General features: G+C 56.9%; 2 protein-coding genes across 2 annotated transcripts; both read left to right on the top strand.

The window, feature by feature from the left end:
* Window positions 1-4,327: 4,327 nt before the first annotated feature.
* LOC311202245 (signaling lymphocytic activation molecule-like) lies at window positions 4,328-11,821 on the top strand (the record flags this gene model as incomplete). Its single annotated transcript, XM_084276793.1, has 7 exons — window positions 4,328-4,391; window positions 7,256-7,582; window positions 8,193-8,474; window positions 9,489-9,602; window positions 10,242-10,315; window positions 10,852-11,019; window positions 11,147-11,821. The coding sequence occupies 7 exons, from the start codon at window positions 4,328-4,330 to the stop codon at window positions 11,201-11,203; spliced, it is 1,086 nt and encodes a 361-aa protein (XP_084132919.1). The 3' UTR covers window positions 11,204-11,821.
* Window positions 11,822-14,437: 2,616 nt separating this feature from the next.
* LOC311202124 (SLAM family member 7-like) lies at window positions 14,438-21,153 on the top strand (the record flags this gene model as incomplete). Its single annotated transcript, XM_084276669.1, has 9 exons — window positions 14,438-14,509; window positions 15,591-16,001; window positions 16,468-16,734; window positions 16,916-16,942; window positions 17,636-17,728; window positions 17,885-17,929; window positions 20,320-20,372; window positions 20,732-20,821; window positions 21,022-21,153. The coding sequence occupies exons 1-9, from the start codon at window positions 14,461-14,463 to the stop codon at window positions 21,151-21,153; spliced, it is 1,167 nt and encodes a 388-aa protein (XP_084132795.1). The 5' UTR covers window positions 14,438-14,460.
* Window positions 21,154-22,212: the final 1,059 nt, after the last annotated feature.

Raw genomic sequence — 22,212 nt, 5'->3', positions numbered from 1 at the left:
AGGCTCAGGGGTGTTGTGCATCAGGCAGGTTTGGGCAGGTGCATTGTTTCTGGAGGACCAGCAGTTCAAGAGAAGCCGTGGGGAGATCTTGTCGCGTCACTGCCACCCCACCAGCCCCTTGCCTGCAGAGCATCCCCAGCCCCGCTTTGTGATCAGGGGGTGCTGCTGGTGGGGCCTGCTGGCTCTGGGAGGCCCTTGGTGTCACCCTCGCCTGGGTGACATCTCTGGGTGTGGACAGTGATCCAGAGGATCAATATTTAATTCCTGTTACTGTAATCCAGTGAACCTCAGCAAATATTGGGGCCTGGAACTAAACTCCAGACAAGATAAGGAGGCAGCCCTGAGCTGTAGCGCAGTGTGTAACTGGAACCTGCACGCAGCAGAAGAGACTCAATTGTCTTTGTGAAGTAAGGATTTAGTTAGAACCAGCTCTGGGGTTTGGAGCCCAGACAGCTCAGCATTCCAATCCAAAGGTGAAGAGCACACTGTGAGGGAGACTACGAGCCTTCCTCCAGGAGACCCCCAAAGACCCCCACCCAATGGTGGCGTGCCTGAGCAAGGAGGAGGGGCTCTCTGCTAATGGCTTCAGAGAAATAATCATCATAACCGCACGTATCCCCCTACCTGGTGTAATAACCCAACCCTCTTAATCAATAAACATACTTTTGTGCAGTAAAAGGACACTTGCTTTGTGTGCAAGTTCACCTTGGAGACCCACCACCTTTGCACCCCGCGCTGCAATAAACACACCTGATGAATAACCCTCTGAGGGCTCTGAGCCTGTCATGACAGAGAGAAAATAGCGGTGAAACCTGCTGGCACGGTCCTCGTCAGGGGCTGTTTGATGGCATGTCCGGCGGCCAGAGCTTGGTAGGGATGCAGAGCTGGGATTGCTGGTGGGACCCTGTGGGATGTCAGGGAAGCTCTGAAGGGCAGTTGTGACCCCGGGAATGCCCTTTATTTATTGCAGCGGTGGTGATATCAGAAGTGTTGTATGTCACGCACATCGGGGCGGTAGTGGTGATATCAGAGGTGTTGTAAGTCACGCACATCGGGGCAGACACCTGGTTTCAGGAAGAGCAGCTGTACAAAAGAGAAGCCATGGAGGTATCTTCCCATGTCACTGCTACTCTGCCAGCCCCGTTCCTGCAGAGCATCCCCAGCCCCACTTTGGGATCCGTGGAGGCTGCCAGTGGGGGCTGCTGGCCCTGGGTGATCCTTGGTGTTTCCCTTGCCTGGGTGACATCTCTTCTGTTGGTGTGGACACAGAGAGAAGATGATGGTGACAACTGCTGTTGTGCTCCTCGTCTTCAAAGCAATAGGTACCAGAGAAACTGGCTGTTGCTGTGAAAGATCAGGTGGAGATGAAATGAACCTGCACAAGAATGGGGTTCACTCGCAGACACCGTGAGGAAGACTATCGAGGACCACCAGAGGAATCCTGCTCAATGGAACTACACGTGCACAGAGGAGATTTCCAGGAGATAACATAAATAAGCTAATCAATACCCTCCCCTCTTGATATTTAAAACAATCAGCATAGTTAGGTAATGATTGTTACAGAAGAAGAAGAGGTCCCCTCCACTAAAAATGGTATAAATATGTTGTGCTTTGTAGCTGTGTGTGACCGTGTCTTTGGTGGAGCCATCCCCCATGTTCCCCAGTGCTGCAATAAACTAGTGCCTGCTTACCTGCTTTGTGTAGATATGTTCTGTGTGATTGTGACCACTGACACCCTCACCCCCTCTGCACCATGGACTCAGCACCTGGCTGAGGCTCCCAACTCAACTGGATGCTGAAGGATGTGGTTGCTGGAGGGAACCGTCACAACTGGTGTCTGTCGCACCAGCTCCCAGCCTGTCACATCCTCGGCCACCTGCATCCCACCTCTGGCTGCTCTGCTGCTGCCTCAGTTTCCCTCCTCACCTTCTCCCCTTTGTTTTACTCAGGGGTCATCTTCTCTAGATTTGCACTAAAGGGGGTGAAATCCTTTGCACTGGTGTTTCAAGAACCCAACCAATCTCTAGTGCTTTAATAACAGTTGGGTGCTTGGAAAGTCTCCTGTCCTTGACCCGGAGGTCTGCAGGGCAACTGAATCTGTGCCCTTCCTGGGGCTTCCTGTTGACCTGGATCCTCCTCAGACAGGGTTTGCTGTCTGTGATGCCCTTTATGGCACTGGGGAGTCGTGCATGACAGGAGTGACCGTGTTTGGCTCATAACTAGTGACACAAGGATGGGTAGAATTGGGTCTGGCCAACCTCCAGAGCACCATTGTGACTGGAGGGAGCAGAGGTGAGGTGGCACCAGAGGCTGAAGTTCACTGCAAGAGGAATTTCAGCAGGGAAACAACAGTCTTGTCTTCAGAATTGTCATTAAACCCTGATCTGTCATTAAACCTTAACCCCCTTGGCTTGAGGTGTCTGATTTGCCGTTCTCTGCTGGGCTGGGGTTGGCTGCAGTGGGTCCTCGGGGTGTGGGGACACGATGGAGGAAGCTGCATTTGCCCCCAAGAGTCTTGCTGGGGACAGGCCCCTTCCACAGCTGTGCCCCACGGGAGGAGCCAGCTCTGGGTGGGGGGTTATGGGCCCATTGGGGTGGGGCTGTTGGATGGCACATCCAGGAGCCAGACCTCTGGGGTTTGGAGCCCAGACAGCTCAGCATTCCAATCCAAAGGTGAAGAGCACACTGCGAGGGAGACTACGAGCCTTCCTCCAGGAGACCCCCAAAGACCCCCACCCAATGGCAGTGTGCCTGCACAAGGAGAAGGGGCTCTTCTGCCTGTGAAAAAATCCAGGATCACCACTGAGATAGCAGCATCTTCACCAAATCCCATAATTTATTTGGGAAGTCATGACAGTCTGGGCACGTTCCTACAGCCCAACTGGCTGTTGGTGGAGCCCATCCACTGGAGACCTCCTTCCTGACCTCTTCGGGTGGGATTTGTGCCTGGGTATCTTGCTGCTCAGTAAAAACACCCCAAGGTGATGTCTTTGTCCCTCCATCATCTGGAAAAACAGCTGGTCCAGGAGCTGGTGACCTGTGGTAGGAGCATCACCCTGTTTCAGCTGAGTCCTTGTGTAAGTGCGATGAGAGAAGGAGCTGAGTCCTGCTCTTACTCATTCTCTTCCCCTCTGTGAACTGTAAGCTACTGGGAAATAGCATGTTTTTGGGGTGGGTTTTTTTCTTGTTGTTTGGTTTTTTTTCCTCAGGCAGAGGCTTTCTGAGCAGGAGGGAGCTTAGCAGGAAGCTGGGCTGCTGTAGTGTGGCTTGATGCTGTTTCTCACTAGAAATAATTCCCTGGCAAGGAGACTCGGGGAGGTCTCAGCATTTGGCTCCACTGAGAAGCGATGGGGTGCTGAGTTCACCCTTTAGCTCCTCGTGGTGTTCAAGGCTGGTTCGGAAGGGTGGAGGAACTCCTGCCTCTGCTCTCTGAAAAACAGGAAAAAATACCCAATAAAAACATGAAGAAAGTAAATAGGAAAAAACTCTTCATCCATAGTAAAGCTGCACGGGCCGAGGTGAATAATTCATTCCACTAGAAACACACAAACAAGCACGTTCTTCTCACCCCTCTCCAGCAGTGGAACAAGTGAGTGGTGTTTTCCCTGGGCTCCCCATCCCTGGTTCCCCTCTCCATCCCCAGCCCTGATGGGACAGTCCCTTGTCCCCAGCCACCTGCTTTGGGGATGACGTTGGTGGGAGTCCTTGAGAACAAGGAGCGGGCTTTTCCTCAGGGAGTTTCAACAACCATCCTCTCTGTAGATCCCATGCAGTCCAAAGCAAGGGGTATGTGTTAATCCCAAAATATTTGAGGCTCTTCTGCACCAGTGGGCTTCGTGGATGTGCTCTCTGGCCAAGCATCGTGCCAACCTCCATCCCCACAGCCCTGGGATGGAGCAGCAGCGGTTGGGATGCTGCCACGCCGGGATGCTGCCGCCTCCCTCTGCTCCTCCTGTGGTATCAGAGTTTTGACAGCTCTGTACAGCCCCCGGGAAACTATTACTGCATGTGAAATGATTTGCTTGTTGGTTGTTTCCTCTTCTTTTAGGGTCGGGCTAAAGAACTCATGTCAGAATGATGCAGCTCTGGGTACCGGCTATAAATCGATGCTCGGCTTCCTTCTGCAGGTCTGGGGCTGTCTCCACTGGAGCATTGAGCAGCACAGCTCAGCACTTTGAATAATTTCCACTCAAGAAGAGGAAAGCAAAAAAAAAATAAGAGACAAAAACAGGAAACGCATGGCCTGGGGCAGCGTCTCTCATTTGAGTATACCTGTGCTTATAATGAGCTCAGCAGCAGATATTAACTCCACGTCAGCAGAGGCTCCATGAACCAAGGGATGGGGTGCAGCGTGTGCCTCTGGCTGCTCATCTCTCTCAGCCGTGTGTGGGGTATGTATCCTTTCCTCTCTCTCCAGGAAATACTCAGTTTGGGTTGTTTTGGGGGATTTTTGTTGGATGTTAAGACCTTTAGAAATGTTTTTGCTGGCTGGCTGGGCAGATTGAGTATAAATATTCATATATAGAGGATAAACGGCTCGGAACTCCGGGCTGGGTGTGTGGTGCATCCCTAATGTGCCTCTGCTTGTCAGGATGAAGGAGCAGGGGAATAAAAGATGATGAATGGGGGGGAAGATGGTGATGGGGAAAGTGTAGCTGCAACAGCCGAGCGCTGTGCTGTGTGTTTTAATGGGGTGTTAATAGCACTGAGCAAGTCGTTCTGTACCAGATGTGAATCGGGGTACTTGAGGTGAAGGTGGATTGTCTTGTGCTGGGTGATACTGGGTGTCTCTGATCAAGAGGCACCAGTGGGCTGGGAGGTGGTACCCTGGCAGTGGGGTAATGCTGGTTTTCTGGGTGCCCGGACAGCCCTGGCCAGCTGTGGGTGGCATCCCTGGGACAGTGGTGTCCTGGCTGTGTTGAAATCTCCCCCAGACCAGTTCATCAGGGAGCGAGGGCCCCCTGGACACCCCCAACCCCAGGGGTCCTGGGTCCTTTCCTCCCAGCCCAGCGGTAGTTACGGGATGCTGATGCTGCAAAATTGGTTTCGGTGGCGCTGAGCTGCAGGTGAATCAGGGTCCCTGAGCTGAGCAGAGCAAAGGCAGCTCTGCCTAATCCTGACCCTTTTCCTTGTGTCAGCCTGGTGCTGGTTCCCCTTCCCTGGGGACACAGTGTGTCCCTGTAACCCCTCTGCCACTGCCCCTGTGTACAACGAACATCTCAGCCACAGATCTCATCCGAGCCGGGGTTTCTCCTTGGCTCTACTGCCTCACTGTTACTAGAATACCTGCTCTGAAAATCCCCCCGGGATTTTCTGCCTAGCCAGCACACTGAAAGTCCCTCAAACCCAATACCTGCTCCTTCAGACCTAACACCATCCCAGCACAGACCACTCACCCTCCTCCACCCCAGGCATCGGTCCGGATGGCTTCAGAACTTTTCCCATCCCTCCTCCTGCAGCATCGTTCCAGCTGGGAGGTTTTTATTCCCTCCCCCCTCAAAGGAGATGCTCCTCACCAGGGCAGAGAGAGGTTGGTTTTTTTTTCCCTAACATGATGTAAAAAGGGCTTTTCCATTTGGCAATTAATAAAGGAGCCTCAACCGCTGCGTGTCAGAAACAGGGGCTGCTGAGAAACAGCATCCGCCTGCGCGTGCTGTAAGAGCATCAGCAGAAATCAACCATGCAGGAGGCACCAGGTCATGCAGACCACAGGGTTTCTGAGGGATCACAGCCATGACCACACAGCTGCTCTGCTGCTGGGGAGATGTTGTCCACAGGGACAGCTCAGAACCTGCTCAGAACCTCCCGTGCTTCATGCCACAGAGGGGAAGAAGAAATGAAGCGGTGGCACTCGCTTTGGGAGAGCATTTGCTCTGTGGTTTTTACTGGAACCATGTGTGCCCCAGGAGAGGTGGGTACTGGTTTTATCTGGGCATCCGCAGACCTGCTCTTCCATGGTACCTCGCCCCTCTTTTCCTCTCCCTTTGGGGGTGAAGCCTCATCTGGGGAGAAAGAAGGCAGTAGGAAATGGGGAGGGAGGTATGAGGTGAGGTCCCCTCCATGCTGGCAGCAGCAGAAACAAGCTTTGCCTGGGGAGTGTGGGCAGATATGAATCGCTGCCTCACAGCCAAAGGTGAGAAAGGGCTTGGGGAAGAAGGTCCTTCTGCGTGCTCTCCAGGAAATCCAGGTGGTCAAGATGCTTTGGGATGCAGATTTGATGCTTGGAGATGGCATCTTATGAGCATCTTTTCCGTGGAAACCAAGAATCACAGCTGGGACCACCTCAATGAGAACAACCTGGGTCTATGCCCAAGCTCATCTCCTGGAGTTGCATCTCCTGTAACTTCTACAAGAAAAATCCCACCAGGGGTTTCTGAAGCTGAGGTGCTGGAGAAAGGTGGATGCCATGACGTGCACCCCATGCCAAGGACCATTGAACATCACTTCCCTCTGCCCTGGTGTCACTGGGACTTCTCTGGGCTTGTCCTGCTGCTCCCAGCATCCTTCACCAGACTGCATCCCAACCTCTCACCAGACTGGGATGGGAAGCACTTTGTCCCACTCCACGGGGTGAGGGATTCTCCCATCATGCACAGCGGTGCCCGACATGTGGGAATGCTGAGGCTGATCATAGGCTCACAGCCTGGTCTGGGTTGGGAGGGACCCCAAGGGTCCCAGAGCTCCAACCCCCTGCCACAGGCAGGGCCACCAACCTCCAGGCCTGGAGCTACATAAGGTTGCCCAGGGCCCCATCCAACCTGGCCTTGAACACCCCCAGCAGATGAAGAGTCTCTCACTCTGGGAAGATGAGGGTGGGGAGGAGGACCAGAGGAAGGCAATGCTTCAAGCTCCAAGCACTCCACCCACATCCTTTGGGACTGAGGATTTGGGGGTGGCTCCTTTGGTTGTGGGGATGATCCTGTGGGATGAGTGTGGGGCAGAGCTCGCACCCAGACCCAGCATTCAGTGTGAGTCATGTTCCCACTTAGCTCGTGCAGGATGTGGTGGGTAACCCAGAGCTCGAGAAGATGGTTATATAATCTGTTCGATTTTTAACACATTTATCTGATACCACCTAAACCATCCCCAATCTGCAAATCACCAGGCTGGATCCAACACCATCACCCACCACCACAGCTCCACAGGCATCCTCCCTCCTCCAGCAGAGCCGGGATGGGTGGGGATGGTCTCTCCGAGCCCCTCACCCTGTCACCCAGCCTACCTCAGCCCTCCTCTCTCTCCATTCTCCTCCCAGGCACGAGCCACGGGGCGAGGCAGATGGTACTGGGCACCCTGGGGAAGGCCACAATCCTGAGGGTCCCTGAGGACCTCCAGAACCTCACCAAGCGCTTCGGGGAGGCTGTGTGGAAGCGCTACACGGAGGACCCGGGGAGCAAGCTGGTCCTGCTCAAGTACGTAGGTGGCAACTACACCAGCTACGTGCAGGGCCAAACTCGCTTCCACACCTCAGACTTCTCCCTGGAGATCCTGAACACCAGCCGGCAGGACAGGCAGCTCTACGAGTACATAGTCAACCAGGGGTCGGAGGAGAGGGTCTGGCAGCTACAGCTGGAGGTGTACGGTGAGACACACGCTGCTTCGGGAGGACTGTGCTGTGGATGCTCCCAGCAGCTGGCGGTGCTGGGGGGCAGGTTTGGGAGGTGGGTGGTGGTCAAAGAAAGGGTTGGGAGATGCCCACCCTGATGTCAAGGTGCTGCAGTGAGTCCAGGATCCTCTTGCAGCCCAGGATCCTTTTGGAGCCCAGGATCCTCTTGCAGCTCAGGATCCTCTTGGAGCTCAGGATCCTCTTGCAGTCCAGGGTCCTCCTGGAGCCCAGGATCCTCTTGAAGATCAGGATCCTCCTGGATCCCAGAATCCTCTTGCAGTCCTGGGTCCTCCTGGAGCCCAGGATCCTCTTGCAGTCCAGGGTCCTCTTGGAGCCCAGGATCCTCTTGCAGTCCAGGATCCTCTTGCAGTCCAGGACCCACTTGCAGCCCCATCTGGGTACCCCCAGAAAGCTTTGGGTGCATGCAGATCATGCCCCCCTCTAACACTGTCTGTGGTGGGTCTGGGGGCTAGAGTGGTTCCTTTCCATCTCCCTGGGATTTAGGAGAGGTCAGCAGGATTGCACAGGCCATGCCTGCATCCCTCCCCAGCCACAAACCTTTCCTCCCCTCCCCTTTCCTCTCCAGAACCAGTGTCTGATCCCAACATCCAGATCCTCAACCGGGTGCTGGTCAACAGCAGCTGCACCATCACCCTCAACTGCACAGCAAAGCGAGGGGACAATGTCACCTACAGCTGGGGCAGTGAGGACACCAGCACCTCGGGGCTCTGCTCCCACAATGGCAGCCTCCTGCACCTCTCCTACTCCCTGCAGAACACCAGCATGGCCTGTGCCTGCGTGGCCAGCAACCCCATCAGCAGCCAGGTCGTCGCCTTTGATTTCTCTGACTGCAGCTACGAGCAAGGGGGTGAGTTCCCAGTGTGTGACCCAGCTCCTTCCAGCACTCCCAGCCCTGGTCTTGCTTTGGGGAGGGGGGGATGGACTTTTTCATGCTGCTCTAGGCAGCTATTTGCAAGAAAATCAGCCTCTGTGTCACTTGCTCAGGGTTGCCCAGTCCTTCCAGTAAGCTCTGGCCACAGAGCTGTGGGTCCCAGGGTCAACCCAGCCATGGCATTTGATGTGCATCAGCACCCAAGGGATATTTTAAATACATGAGGCTGGTCTGCTGGATGCCTTGGGGAGGACAACTTCCCCTTCAGAGGCTCTTGGGGCAAGAGTCATGCTCTTTCTCTCTCTCTCACTGGGATTTTCTAGCACTTCCTCGTGACGTGGGGGGTTTTTGATGGGGGTGGGTGGTGTGGTGGCTGCCCCTTCCCCAGGGGACCCAGAAGTGAACTCACATCTCTTCTGGGGCTCTCACAGTGACCTGTGCTGAGAAAAGATATGCCCATGGGGGAGAAAAATGCTTGGGACTCATGAATAAGATGCTGAAATGAGAGGATGCAGGAGGTTTTGGGGCTGGTTTCTTACCCCTTTGCTCCAGAAACCACTCGTGGTGTCACCGTTAGTGGTCCAGGAGTGGGGCCACCCCTGATGCCTCCCCACAGAGTGAGCCTGGTCGGTGCCTGGAGCTGCAGAGCTCTATCCCCAGCCCTTCTTCTCCCACACCTGCGATGTGAGGGTGGGTACAAAGGGGCTCCTTCCACCCCAGCTGCCAAAAAGCCACCAGAAAGACGTTTTTTAAGGGCTTTATCTGGCATCAGGAGGGTTGGTTTGGTTTTTTTTTTGCTGCCTGTTGCATTCTGAAGGTGATCAGAGAGCTGAAGGATTTCCTGCCTGATTTCCTGTACCAGCCCAAAACTAGTTAACAAGACGATGAAGTATTTCAGCAGCCTTCTCTGCTCAGCTCTGGGTGACCCTGGGTGCTGGGTGCTGGGGCTGGTGGCTGATCCCATCCCCTCTCTGCTCCTCTCCATCCCAGGCAGCACCGGGCTGAGGACAGAGCATCTCGTGCTGGCGGTGGTGGTACCCATCGTCGCCGTGATGATGCTCACCGGGGGCTTTGTGACCTTCCACTTGGCAGTGCCCATCATCGGTGAGTTCCTCTGGAGAGGCTGGTGGGCTGTGGGTGGGCTGAACCTTGAGGAGGGGTTGGGGGGTGTGGGGGGAGAAGCTGCCCCCAGCCAGCTCCAGAGAACAGCTCAAGGAGCTGATGCCCCCATGGGACACCTTGTCTGGGGAGTGCCCTGGCTGTCAGGAAGGGGTGGGGTGGGGTTTCTCTTGAAGCAGAAATTGAAGCAGGAAGTCAGGCAGCTTCTTGAGGGGAGAACAAAGAGGAGAAAGGAGAAGTGTGTCCACACGTGATCTCTGACGCCCCGGCTGCGTGATGGCCTCCTGAGACCAGGAACTCAATGAACTCAGATGAAAGTAGAAGGAGCATCAACCCTCCCAGGGCCTCACCCCCCCCCAAATTCCCATTCCCTCATCCCTCCCAGCACCTCAGCCCCCCCAAATTCCCATTCCCTGTATAGCAGCCAAATCACAAAGCTGACCCCTGGTCACCAGAAATCCTCTGAGCACATCCAGGCAGCTGCAGTGATGGGGATGCAGGTGGGTGGCCGTGCTGGGGAGGGGTCCCTAGGAGCAGGATGTAGCTTGTGGAGCACTGGGGTCCCCCCCAACCCAGGTCCTTGCTCCCCTTGGCAGTTTGGTGAGTTGTTTATCCCCCCCCCAGCTGGGCAGGAGCGCTCGCCGCTCGCCGAGGACAGCGCGGTGCACACCATCTACTCCCAAGTGCAGTGGGTGCAGGTGAGCCACGAGCTGCCAGACCTCAGCCAGCCTCAGCTGCAGCTGGCAGGGACCACGGGCACCACCCTGCCAGGGATTTTTGGGGGGTTGGGGGGGGTGTCTTGGGTGGCAGCAGCTTGGCTTTGGGCAGCAGTGAAGGCAGCAGCAGCACCCAGAGCCGTTGCTGGGGGCAGAGGGTCTGTGGGAGCCTCAGTGATGGGTGCTGGGTGCCAAAGCAGCCCCGGGACTGGTGTGGGAGAGGGTGATGTTGTGGCTGGGGGAGGACTTGGGGTGGCTGTAGGTTCCTGGGGGCTGCTTGTCCCTGCCATGCCGGGGGTCAGCTTGGCCACCCTAGATTTGGGAGTCGCTGGGTGCTGTGGTGTGCCCAGTCCCCAGTGTCCCAGGGTGGCTTTGGGGACAGAGGATGATGTGGGTTTTTCTCCTCTCCCTGAGTCCTGCTCGGCACAAACTGGGGAGGGAATGGGGGGTCCACGTCGGGCAGAGGGGGGCAGGGAGGGAGGGGCTGCCTGCTGCTGCTCATCCTTGGCTCCATGCAGAAGCAGAAAGGGCCCCCCACCACCGAGCCCCCCTCCTGCACCACCATCTATGCAGCAGCCACAGGCCTGCCCTTGGACACAGCCCTGGCCCCCAGCAGACCCCCCCATGCCCCAGGCAGCCCCTCAGCGGAGCCGCCTGCCGTGCATGGCCACCCACCCCTCCCACAGGTAAGGGTGGCTGCTCCCTCCTCCCTCTCCTTGCCCAGGCTGGGCATCACCATGGGGCAACCCAGAGCCCCCCCCCACCACCTGAAGCACCTCACTGACCCCTTTGCTTCCCTGTTCTTTGCTGCAGACCCCCGACAAGGAGCTCACGACGGTGTACGCCAGCGTGATGATGCCCCTGGCCTGAGTACCTCTGGGCAGCAGCCCAGCCTCTGCCTCTGCTCACTGGGCACCAGCACCCACGATCCCAGCTGGAGGAGACCCCTGCTCATCCCTGGGGCGTTGGGGTGAAATCCTCTGGTGTGTGCAGCCCCCTCCCCACCCACTACTGCTGGGGCTGCAGCGATGGCCGTGGAGGGGAGGGATGGTGGAGCAAAGAGCAGGGCTGAAGCAAGGGGAGAAACCTCCCTGGGCTGTGGCAAAGGGCAGCCAGTACCAGGAGAGGATGGAGGGGCTCTGGGTATAACCCCCTCCCCAAACCAGGCACCAGCAAAGGGGAGAGACTCAGCACCTTCATCCTGCTTCACTAGAGGGAGCCCCCAGCTCGCGGCAGCCACGCTGTTGATGTGAGTTGACACCCAACCCACATCCCTGCCCAAAGTCATTCCTTGTCTTTAAGTTCCCCACCCCTCTGCATCTGTTTACAAAACTCCTGGTATTTTTAGCCCAGAAAGAGGGAGAAGAAAGTTTTCCAACCCCCTTGGGGCTGAGCCCTGCCCAGCACCCAGCCTGACCCCCTGCACCCAGGGGATTGAGCACTGCACTTTTTCATCCTCATCCTTCATCCCTGATGACTCCAGGAACAGGGGAGGATCTTCCAGACAGACAATTCAAGGCTGAATTTCTGGCTGAGTAGGGGGAGACACTCCCTGCCCCCAGCAGCTCCCAGTATCACTGCAGGTATACCCAGCCTGGGGATGCTGGGGGATGCTGGAGGCTGCTGGGAGCATGGACCAACGCTGTCAAATCTTTCCAATCCTCCCCCATCAACCTCCCTCACAGTCCAAGGTATTTTATACCATAATATACAACGCTGCTGCTAAGGGAAAGGAAAATAAATGTGGAGTGGAGCCTTTCTGGGAAGCTTTGCTGGGGGAGTGGGCCAGGGGGTGGGTTGGGGGAAGAGAAATTGGTAGGTTGCATCTCCCTGGCTTCCTCCTTTTGCTAATAGAGAAGAATCTGCCTGGTGGCTTCCTTGGAAAGGTCCACCCACACAAAGCCACTGCTTCCCCCAGGAGCAAGGAGGGGTCCAGGGAAGGGTGAGGACAACCTTGTTCTTGTGTCTCTAAAGGGGTGTGAAAGCCCCAAATCCTGGTACTTGTGTGGGTGAGGTGAGAGGAGATGAGATACTGGGGGGAAGTTCTGTACAGAGAGAGTGGTGAGGGGCTGGAAGGGGCTGCCCAGAGAGGGGGTGGGTGCCCCATCCCTGGGGGTGTCCAAGGCCAGGTTGGATGGGGCCCTGGGCAACCTTGTGTAGCTCCAGGCCTGGAGGTTGGTGGCCTTGCCTGTGGCAGGGGGTTGGAGCTCTGGGACCCTTGGGGTCCCTCCCAACCCTGGCAGGGGGGTTGGAGCTCTGGGACCCTTGGGGTCCCTCCCAACCCTGGCAGGGGGGTTGGAGCTCTGGGACCCTTGGGGTCCCTCCCAACCCTGGCAGGGGGGTTGGAGCTCTGGGACCCTTGGGGTCCCTCCCAACCCTGGCAGGGGGGTTGGAGCTCTGGGACCCTTGGGGTCCCTCCCAACCCTGGCAGGGGGGTTGGAGCTCTGGGACCCTTGGGGTCCCTCCCAACCCAGCCCAGTCTGGGATTCTATGATTCTGTGATCCCCCAGTGTGTCTTTTGTCTCCTCTCACCCCCCTGCCAGGGTGTTGCAACAGAGAGAAGCTGCTTGTAGCATCGAGCAACAGGCTGACCCCTGCGCTGGTGTTACCCCAGCCACCCTCAGCAGAGCACGGGGGCAGCACTGAGGGGCCACAGCACCCCCCCAGCTCCTTCACTGGGCAGAGGATCCAGCACTACTTTCAAGCCCCACTTCCCCATCCAGCCCAGTGTTCTTCCTTCACCTGAACATGAAGTAAAACTGCTTTACTGGGAGAACTGGGACGGGCAGCCTGGAGAGGCTGGGGGTCTCCTCTGGAGAGATGAAAATCCTGGAGAGATTCAAATCCCATGGGGTCTGCTCAGGGTGGTCCTGTTTTAGCAGGGGCTGGGTGGGGTGGTGTCCAGAGGTCTCTGCTGGGCTGTGAGTCTGTGAACTCCAGTGTGACCAGTCACACTCCTTCAGGATGACCAGAATTAGGGAAGTGGCTCCTTCCCTGCTGTTGTCATTCTGCTGTCCCATCTGAGGGGGGTTGGAATTGTGTGTGTGTGGGGGGGGGGATGGAGAGTTTGGAGCTCAGCATCCCTTAGGAAGGATGTTCTGGTGATGCTGGTCAGTGGGCAGCTTGTGGTCCTGGGCTCTGCAATGCCCCTTCCTTATGGAATCCCAGACTCACAGAGCGTGAGGAGCTGGGAGCCACCACGGACGCTCATCCAGTCCCACCCCCTGGCAGAGCAGCATCCCCCAGGCTGAATCCCACAGGAACACATCCCAACAGGTTTGAGTGTCTCCAGAAAGGAGACTCCCCAGCCTCTCTGGGAACCCCTTCCCAGGGCTCCATCCCCCTCACAGGGACACAGTCTGCCAGCCCCATGGAGCACCCGCTGCCCCGTGGCCTGTGGCTGCCACCCCTGAGCAGAGCCTGGCTCTGCCCTCCTGCCTCTCCCCCTCGGCTCAGTGATCAGTATTAATGAGCTCACCCCTCGAACGAGCCCCAGCTCCCCCAGCCTCTCCTCACAGGGAAAAGGTCCCACTCCCTCCATCACCTCGGTGTCCCTGCACTGGGCTGTCCCAAGGAGCTCCCTGTGCTTCTGGAGCTGAGGGGCCCAGAGCCAGACACACTATTCCAGGTGCCACCTCACCAGGGCTGAGCAGAGGGGGAGAACGACCTCCTGACCTCCTACCCACCCCCCTTCTCACACACCCCAGATGCCATCAGCCTTCCCAGCCACAAGGACACACCACTGGGCATGTCCCCCGGGTCCCTCCTCCCTACGCTGCCCACCAACAGCCCATTCCCCAGCCGATACTGGTACTGGGGGTTGATGTTCCAGTGATGTAAGATTTGCCTTTGATGAGTCTTCCACTCCAGCTCTGTGGCTGACACTTGACTTTGCCGCTTTGTCACTGAAAATATGTTCATTTCCATGATGCTCTGTTGCACTACTGGTGAGCTGGGGGGCACTTAAGTGCAGTTTGGACACATTCCTCAGATGGGTGGTTTCACAGGGTAAACTCTGCACTTACATAGAAGGAAGTGGTGTGGGGAAGCAGGTGCCTTCCTGTTGCGACCATAATCTGCAGCAGATGCTGGGTGTCTAAACATCTCTTCTTTGTGCTGGTGGTTTGATGGACGTTTTCTGGTGCCTGCTGCTCGTTCTCCCCTTCCACGGAGCAGGTATGTAGAGGATGCCCAGTTTTAGCTGGGCAGAGCAAGGGGAGGAGCCCACAAAGGGCTCTGGGTGGGTTGAAGAACTGGCTGGAGTGCAGGGATGGGGTTTGGTGTGTGGGGACCAGCAGCAGGGCTCTGCTGGGGGTGGAGTTTGTGCCAAGGATGATGGGCAGAGTGAGGAGAAAGGTGCTCAGCAGGACCTGGTGCTGAGCTCTCACTCTCATGTGCTGTCTGTCTGCTAATGAGGGGATGGAGGGGATGCTCAGGGCTTGGTCATGGCACTGGCGTTATCCAGCTGCTGCTGGATGTGCATCAGTTGCTGGGTTAGCTGGTCTGTCCTGAGTCTGGGGTCTGTTGCCACATGTTCTGCATGTTTGGGGTCTGTTGTCCACATGTTCTGTGCTCCTGTGGTTTTGCTGTGGGGTCTTTAGGGCTCTTGGGGAGCAGGGGATGCTTCCCACAAGGAAGAATGGACAGAGATGCTGGTGGCACTGCCCTGGCACCGTCCCTGCAGCCTTGAGGAGGGGTTTCCTGCCAGATGAGCCCCCCCATCCTTACCTGCTGTTTCAGAGGGATTTTCTTCTTTGAGGTTATCCCCTCGACTACTTTTCCTTTCCACATGACCAGAGACACCTTTCCCCATCTCCTGGAGGTGTCCCCACAGCACCAGGGGAAAGCAGAGCCCTTGGCAGATGTGAAAACCTGGGGGTTCCTCTTTCAGGATTGGGGGGGAACCATCCACCCCCAGCCCAGAGCGGGAAGCACTGACTGCTGGAAATGGGAAGCATTTCAAATAAGAGGGAAATGCTTCTCAGAAGGAGAACCAGCTGCACTTGGGAGAAGTGCCACCTCCTGCCTTGCCTGCTTCACATGTCAGCCTGGTGATGGAGAGCCTCTCAGCCATGGCAAAGTCTTCCTTGCACTTCCATTTTGGACCTGGAGGCTCTCTTCAAAGGTCCCTCCCATCCCAAACTCTCCTGTGACTTTACCCCCAGCTGGACAGGGACACAGGGCATGGTAGCACTGGGTGGGTGGGTGGGGGGGCTCTGGCTGCTGTAGATCACCCAGCGAGCCCCCTTCTTTTTAGCCGAGGTTCATCATTTGGCCAAGGACCCTTCTCTGAGCCCTCCTGCCTTCTCCACCAGCCAGTCCCTGAGCTCAGTGTACAACCTCTCACCAGGCACACGGTCTTCAGCTCCAGTTCTGTCCACAGTGCCCACCAGCACCGAGCACAACAAGCCTGTGAACGGTTGTGTCTCCTTCACCATCCGATACCAGCAGGAGCAAGGTGTAGCTTGGAGCTTTAACAATGACGTCGTGGCAACTGTGGAATTTGGTGATCCTCCCAAAATTCATTTTTTTGAAAACCCCAGAAAGCACTGGTCTTTCAGCCGTAATGGCAGCACGCTCACCATCTCCCACTTGACGATGAAGGATGCTGGTACCTACACTGCAAAGGCTGCAGGGAAAAAAACCTACTTCATCCTACATGTGTACAGTAAGTGCCTTCTAGTGCTGGCTGTTTGGGTTTGGAGAGGGGAATAGGCTGCCCAAGGGGGTGTGGAGTCTCCTTCTCTGGAGAGATTCCAGCCCCATCTGGATGCCAACCTGTGCTCCCTGTCCTCGGGACCCTGCTTTGGCAGGGGGTTGGACCTGATGAGCTCTCAAGGTCCTTCCAACCCCTTTGATTCTGTGATTCTGGGATTTCTTTCAATTCTTGATGTTGAATGGGGGTGGAGGGTCAAGGGTTTCATGCCACTCTCCCTGCATCCCACAGAGAAGCTGCCCATGCCAACGGTGACGTGTGTGGCGCAGAACTGCTCATCCTAGGGACCCTGCTTTGGCAGAGGGGTTGGTCTCAATGAGCTCTGGAGGTCCCTGTGATTCTGGGATTTCTTTCCATCCTTGGTGTTAAATGGGGTGGGGGGCTCAGAGATTTCCTGACACCCCCCTGCATCCCACAGAGAAGCTGCCCAAGCCGATGGTGACGTGCGCGGCGCAGAACTGCTCCTCCCACAGCTGCCGCTACGCCCTGAGCTGCGCCGTGCAGGGCTCTGGCTTGGGCAACGTCTCCTACAGCTGGAGGATGGAGGGGAGACCACAAAGTGAGGACCCCATGATGCTGGTGGAGGAGATACTCCTGGATGAGCTGTCGCCGGTGATGTGCCTGGTGAGAAACCCCATCGACCAGAGGGACGTCACCATCACCTCGATCGCCGGTCTCTGCAAAGGTAAAGGCTGTGGGGAGGATGTGGGATGGGGGAGCGGTGGGGATGGGCTTTAACCTGCCCCCAGCCACCCTAAACTTTCCCCCTCCTGAGCTGTGCAAAACGCAGACCCCTCCCCCTTTCCCCCCATCCCCAGCAGAGACATTAACCTCTCTCCCTGTTCTCTCCCCTGCCACGCCACCAGACAACACAACCCACCCTCCTGACACCGGTGAGCTGCCAAACCACCCATCCATGGCTGGTATCACCCTTAGACGTCCCCATGTGCCCTCAAGCTAGTGGCCAGGCACCCTGGAACACCACGCCTGGAGAGGGGGGAGCCAGGGAGCCTGATGCCAGCACGGTCCATCTCCTCCCAAAGCAGTGTGGGGGTACCCCGACTCTGTGGGCAGTGCTCTTAGCATTTGTGCTCTGGTTTTGTTACCCAGGGGGGGTTTGGGGAGGGGAGGTGGGTCTGTGTTTCCAGCTTGTCCCCCTCCTCTCCAAAAAAAGTCCCAGTTTGGGATGGGAGCATCAAATCGATTTGCGTAGCAGAGAGGCAGAGCCAAGGATGAGCTGGAAGCTGGAGCTTCGTGTACAACTGATGCCCCAGCACATGTGGGGGTTGCACCTTCCCACCCCAAAAAACCACACTGGTGAGGTCCCTGAAGGGCAAGGGGACATCAGTTGGGGGACAGCAGAGGCTTTGGGGCAGGAGTGTCCCAGCTCTGCTCTGTCCACACAGCCACTCATCCTTGTGTGGCATCCCTTCCATGTTGGACTGTGGCACCACCAGTTAACGGTCCTGTGAAGCTGGGGAGGGCTCAGAGGGGGGAGGTTGAAGTGGGATTAGACCCCCACTCTGATGCCAGGAAGGGGCAGGTATGTTTTGGGACGTTGTTACCGGACCTTTTCCTCTTCCAAGGCACCTGGAAGGTATGGATCATCACTGGATCAGTAGCTGGAACTGGGGTGCTTTTGACTGTTATCATGCTGATTGTCTACTGCAAAAAGAAAGGTGAGCTGCTTCCCCTGCAGAACCCATCCCAGCAGGCCTGATGCACTGGTGATGGGACCTCTGAGGGGCCTCTGTGGCAGCCAGAGCTGAGGATGCTGTGGGGGGGTTGCTTTGGTTGTGGCTGCTGACGGGGGTCCCGTGTTGTTTGTCCCTCAGGTGGGGACATTTTCAACTTGCCTGCGCCCAACCCAGCGAACATAGGTAGGACTTGAGGGCTTTAACTTCTCCCTGGTGGGGATAACCTGGTCCTATTTAAGATCAGGGGGGGAAATCAGCCACCACCATGGCTTGGTACTGGAGGGTACCACAGGGTGTGGGACCCCGGTGCTTCCCCGTGCCCCCCACCCTGGCTGCACAGAGGTGAGGGCAAGGGGCTGGCCCTGTGGGGGCTGAGGCTGTGCTCTCCCCTAGTCTCTTCCTGGAAATCTTTCTGCCGGCCCAGCAAGCAGGAGCAAGGAGCTGAGCCATGAGAACCTCAAAGGCAGAGTGGCTTTAGGCAATAGGTGAGAAGGCTGAAGAAGCAGAGGCGTACAAGGAGCACACACATCTGGAAACCAGCCCCCCAGCTGCTGCTGCTGCTGCTGCCGCCTGCCATCGCTGCCTGCGTCTGCTGCTGCCTGGTTTCCCTGCTCTGCAGCACTGTGATGCCAGCACACAGCAAGGAAGGAAGGAAGGGGGGAAGGAAGGGGGGAAGAAAGGGGGAAGGAAGGGGGGAAGGAAGGGGGGAAGGAAGGGGGGAAGAAAGGGGGGAAGAAAGGGGGAAGGAAAGGGGGAAGGAAAGGGGGAAGGAAAGGGGGAAGGAAAGGGGGAAGGAAAGGGGGAAGGAAAGGGGGAAGGAAAGGGGGAAGGAAAGGGGGAAGGAAAGGGGGAAGGAAAGGGGGAAGGAAAGGGGGAAGGAAAGGGGGAAGGAAAGGGGGAAGGAAAGGGGGAAGGAAAGGGGGGAAGGAAAGGGGGGAAGGAAAGGGGGAAGGAAAGGGGGAAGGAAGGGAGGAAGGAAGGGAGGAAGGAAGGGGGAAGGAAGGGGGGAAGGAAGGGGGGAAGGAAGGGAGGAAGAAAGGGAGGAAGGAAGGGAGGAAGGAGAGGGGGGAAGGAGAGGGAGGAAGGAGAGGGGGGAAGGAGAGGGGGGAAGGAGATGGGGGAAGGAGATGGGGGAAGGAAAGGGGGAAGGAAAGGGGGAAGGAAAGGGGGAAGGAAAGGGGGAAGGAAAGGGGGAAGGAAAGGGGGAAGGAAAGGGGGAAGGAAAGGGGGAAGGAAGGGGGGAAGGAAGGGGGGAAGGAAGGGGGGAAGGAAGGGGGGAAGGAAGGGGGGAAGGAAGGGGGGAAGGAAGGGGGGAAGGAAGGGGGGAAGGAAGGGGGGAAGGAAGGGGGGAAGGAAGGGGGGAAGGAAAGGGGGAAGGAAGGGGGGAAGGAAGGGGGGAAGGAAGGAAGGGAGGAAGGAAGGCAGGAAGGAAGGCAGGAAGGGAGGGAGGAAGGGAGGAAGGAAGGCAGGCAGGAAGGCAAGCAGGAAGGCAGGCAGGAAGGAAGGAAGGAAGGCAGACAGGCAGGCAGGCAGGAAGGAAGGCAGGCAGGAAGGCAGGCAGGCAGGCAGGAAGGAAGGCAGGCAGGAAGGAAGGAAGGCAGGCAGGCAGGAAGGAAGGCGGGCAGGAAGGGAGAGAGGAAGGGAGGAAGGGAGGGAGGGAGGGAGGAAGGGAGGGAGGGAGGGAGGAAGGAAGGGAAGAAGGAAGGGAAGAAGGAAGGGAAGAAGGAAGGGAAGAAGGAAGGTAGGAAGGACAGAACCCACTGGACTCAGGCTCTCAGGGAGCAGGTGTGAGCAAGAAAGAAGGTAGAGGAGGAGATCCATGGACCAGTTTTCCATCCCCTCCTCCTCTCCAGGGATATCATGTGCCATCTCCATCAGAGCTACAACTGAGCCAACAAACACACACACATCTCATCAGCTGTTTCCCTTGTTCTATACTTTGTGTTGCTACTCTAAAGAGAAATAAACTTGACCTGAGCTTCCACCTTGCGTTTGGCATTTGCTTGTGCCCGAGCGGGATGCCGGAGCACACCGAGCACCAGCACCACAGGCTCCTCCTGGATCCAGCTCTTCCAGCAGCAAAACCTCTTCCCCAGTGTGCTCCTCTCTGTGGGGCTGGCAGCAGCATTTCAAAGGGAAGGCATTGCAATTTTGACCCCAAAATGGGGTTTCTGAAGGATCTGAGTCCTCTCTTCACCCCTCTGTTCAATGAGCTGATGCTCACGCTTGCTGCAAGGGTGGCAACCTGTGAAGGAGACACAAGTCCACATCATCCTCTGAAAGCAGCCAGGGATCTTGTATTTCTATTTAAAAAACCCCAAAGCACCTGGTTTTCACTTTCAAGTCCCTTCAGCTGTGATGATTTAAGCTGGAAGCTGGAGGCAGCCACCCTGCTGCAGGAGGGATGGGTGGATGCTCAGCGATGCTCCCCTGGACCCACACCCATGGCAAACACCTCCAGCAGCTCTGAAGGTGCTGGGATTCCCTCCAGCCTTCACTGAGGAGCAGCCTGGCCCCTTCCCAGATGCAGCAGCCTGTTCCCTTGCTGACCTTGTGCTGTTTTCTCCTTGCAGAGGCTGAAGTCCACTACTCAACAGTGTATGACCATGTCGGCTCTTCCCATCAGGTGAGTCCAGACCAGCTCATCCCTGAGCTCCAGGTATGGGGCTGGAGGCAGCTGCCTGGCCAGAGGGTCTCTGCATGGGATGGGGGTGGTGTGGGACAGAGAGGAAGGACAGCAGCTGGATGGACAACCCCAGGGTTTGTCTGTCTGTCTGTTGAATCCCCCCAGGAACTTGAAGGGGGACGTGCCAGCGCTGGGGCTTGCCCATGGGCAGCACCTGTGCTTCATGGTGCATCAGCAGAGTCTCCATCCCCAGCCCCACCAAACTTGGGTGCTTTAACCCCCATGGGCTTTGAGATCCCTTCACCAGGTCTGAGCCCTGGGGACACCAGGGCTTTTCCCAGCTCCAGTCTTTTCCCCAGGTGCACCTGCAGAATGTCCCCAAGACACAGCAAGACAACACCCAGGACACCCCCAAAACCATCTATTCCACCGTCCAGGGCCTGACCCAGGTGAGTTGGTGCTCATGGCCATCTCCTGTGGGTGTTCACATGGAGCTGAGCAAGTCCTGGGGGTGAGAGAGGAGAAGGGATAGAGGGATCTTCACTGGGCTTCCTTGGGGTCCGAGCCTGGGGGGGTCTCCCATCTCCTGCCAAGGGAGGGATGAGCTCCCAGAAGCCCCACCAAAGCTTCTGCCCCTTTCCAACTGCAGACAGGTGATGGGAAGATGGGTAACAGCACACCAAGGTGCCCAGAGCAGGATGAGAAGAGCATCTACTCAAGAGTCAGTGAAACAGACCCCGCTGCGCAGCACCGGCGCGGCGTCTCCATCAACCTGCTCTGAGCACCACGCTCCTCACAGCCAGACCCTGGCCCATGGGGCTGCAGCATCACCCCCCCCTTCCCCTCCCCATGGTTGCTTTAGCCTCTTGGGAAGGATACCAGCATCCCTCCAAAGGAAGGTTCACCTGGTACAGGAGCTCTGCCCATTTTCTTTGGCATCCATGTGGAATTTGGGCTCTTTTACCTCCTCTCTCTAACCAGACCAATTAACACAGCCTAACACTACTGCTGCTAACCCAGCCCCTGACAGCTCTGAGGAGCCTCCAGATCTTTGCCTGGATCTTTGACAAGCCTCTAAGCTATTTTCCTCTGGGTCTTTTTTTACCTCTAGGACAATTTTCCCCCATGCACAAGGAAAACTCCAGGGACCTCCTCAAGCCCTGGTAGGATTTTACTTTCTGCTTCAGGGTGCAACAGCTGCACCCTGACTGCTTCACCTGGTGTTTGTTTAAAGAAAAAGGAAAGAAAAGTAACAACTTCTTGTGTTTTTTCTTGCTGGTGCTGGATGTGTTTTCAGCTCCTCCTGCTTCTAAGTCTGCACCCCAGCACCGTGCTCGGTTTGGCTTTCCTCTGTGAACCACTGTTGCTGATTTGGAGGGGTTGGGAGGGTCCTACAAGCAGTTTGTGCCCTTCTGAGATGCTTCAGGGTCAGGGGAGATGAAGCTGAGTCCTGCACGTTGGTCACAGGCATCCCAAGCATTATGGATGCAGGGCAGCCCTGAGGAGAAGGATGTTGTGGTGTTGGGGGGGTGAGAAGCTCAGTGTGACCTGGAAATGTTGGCCCAGGAAGCCACCAGTGCCCTGGGCTGCATCCCCAGTCAGTGGGACCAGGAGATGCTCAGAGAAGCTGGGGCTGCCCCTGGCAGGGCTCAAGGCTGGGTTGGATGGGGCTTTGGGGCACCCTGGGCTGGTGGGGGGTGTCCCTGCTCATGGCAGGGGGGCACTGGGGGGTCTGAGGTCTCCCACAAGAGCAGGACAAGGGACACAGCCCCTGTGGGGGAGGATGGCACCTCTGGCAGCAGAATTAGGTGGCTTCCCAGCAGGGAAGGGCAGAGGGTGC

Source organism: Gallinula chloropus (assembly GCF_964237585.1).
Source record: "Gallinula chloropus genome assembly, chromosome: 29".
Classification (NCBI taxonomy): Eukaryota; Metazoa; Chordata; class Aves; order Gruiformes; family Rallidae; genus Gallinula; species Gallinula chloropus.
The sequence above is the reverse complement of the archived record's forward strand: the minus strand, read 5'-3'. Positions and strand labels throughout refer to the sequence as shown.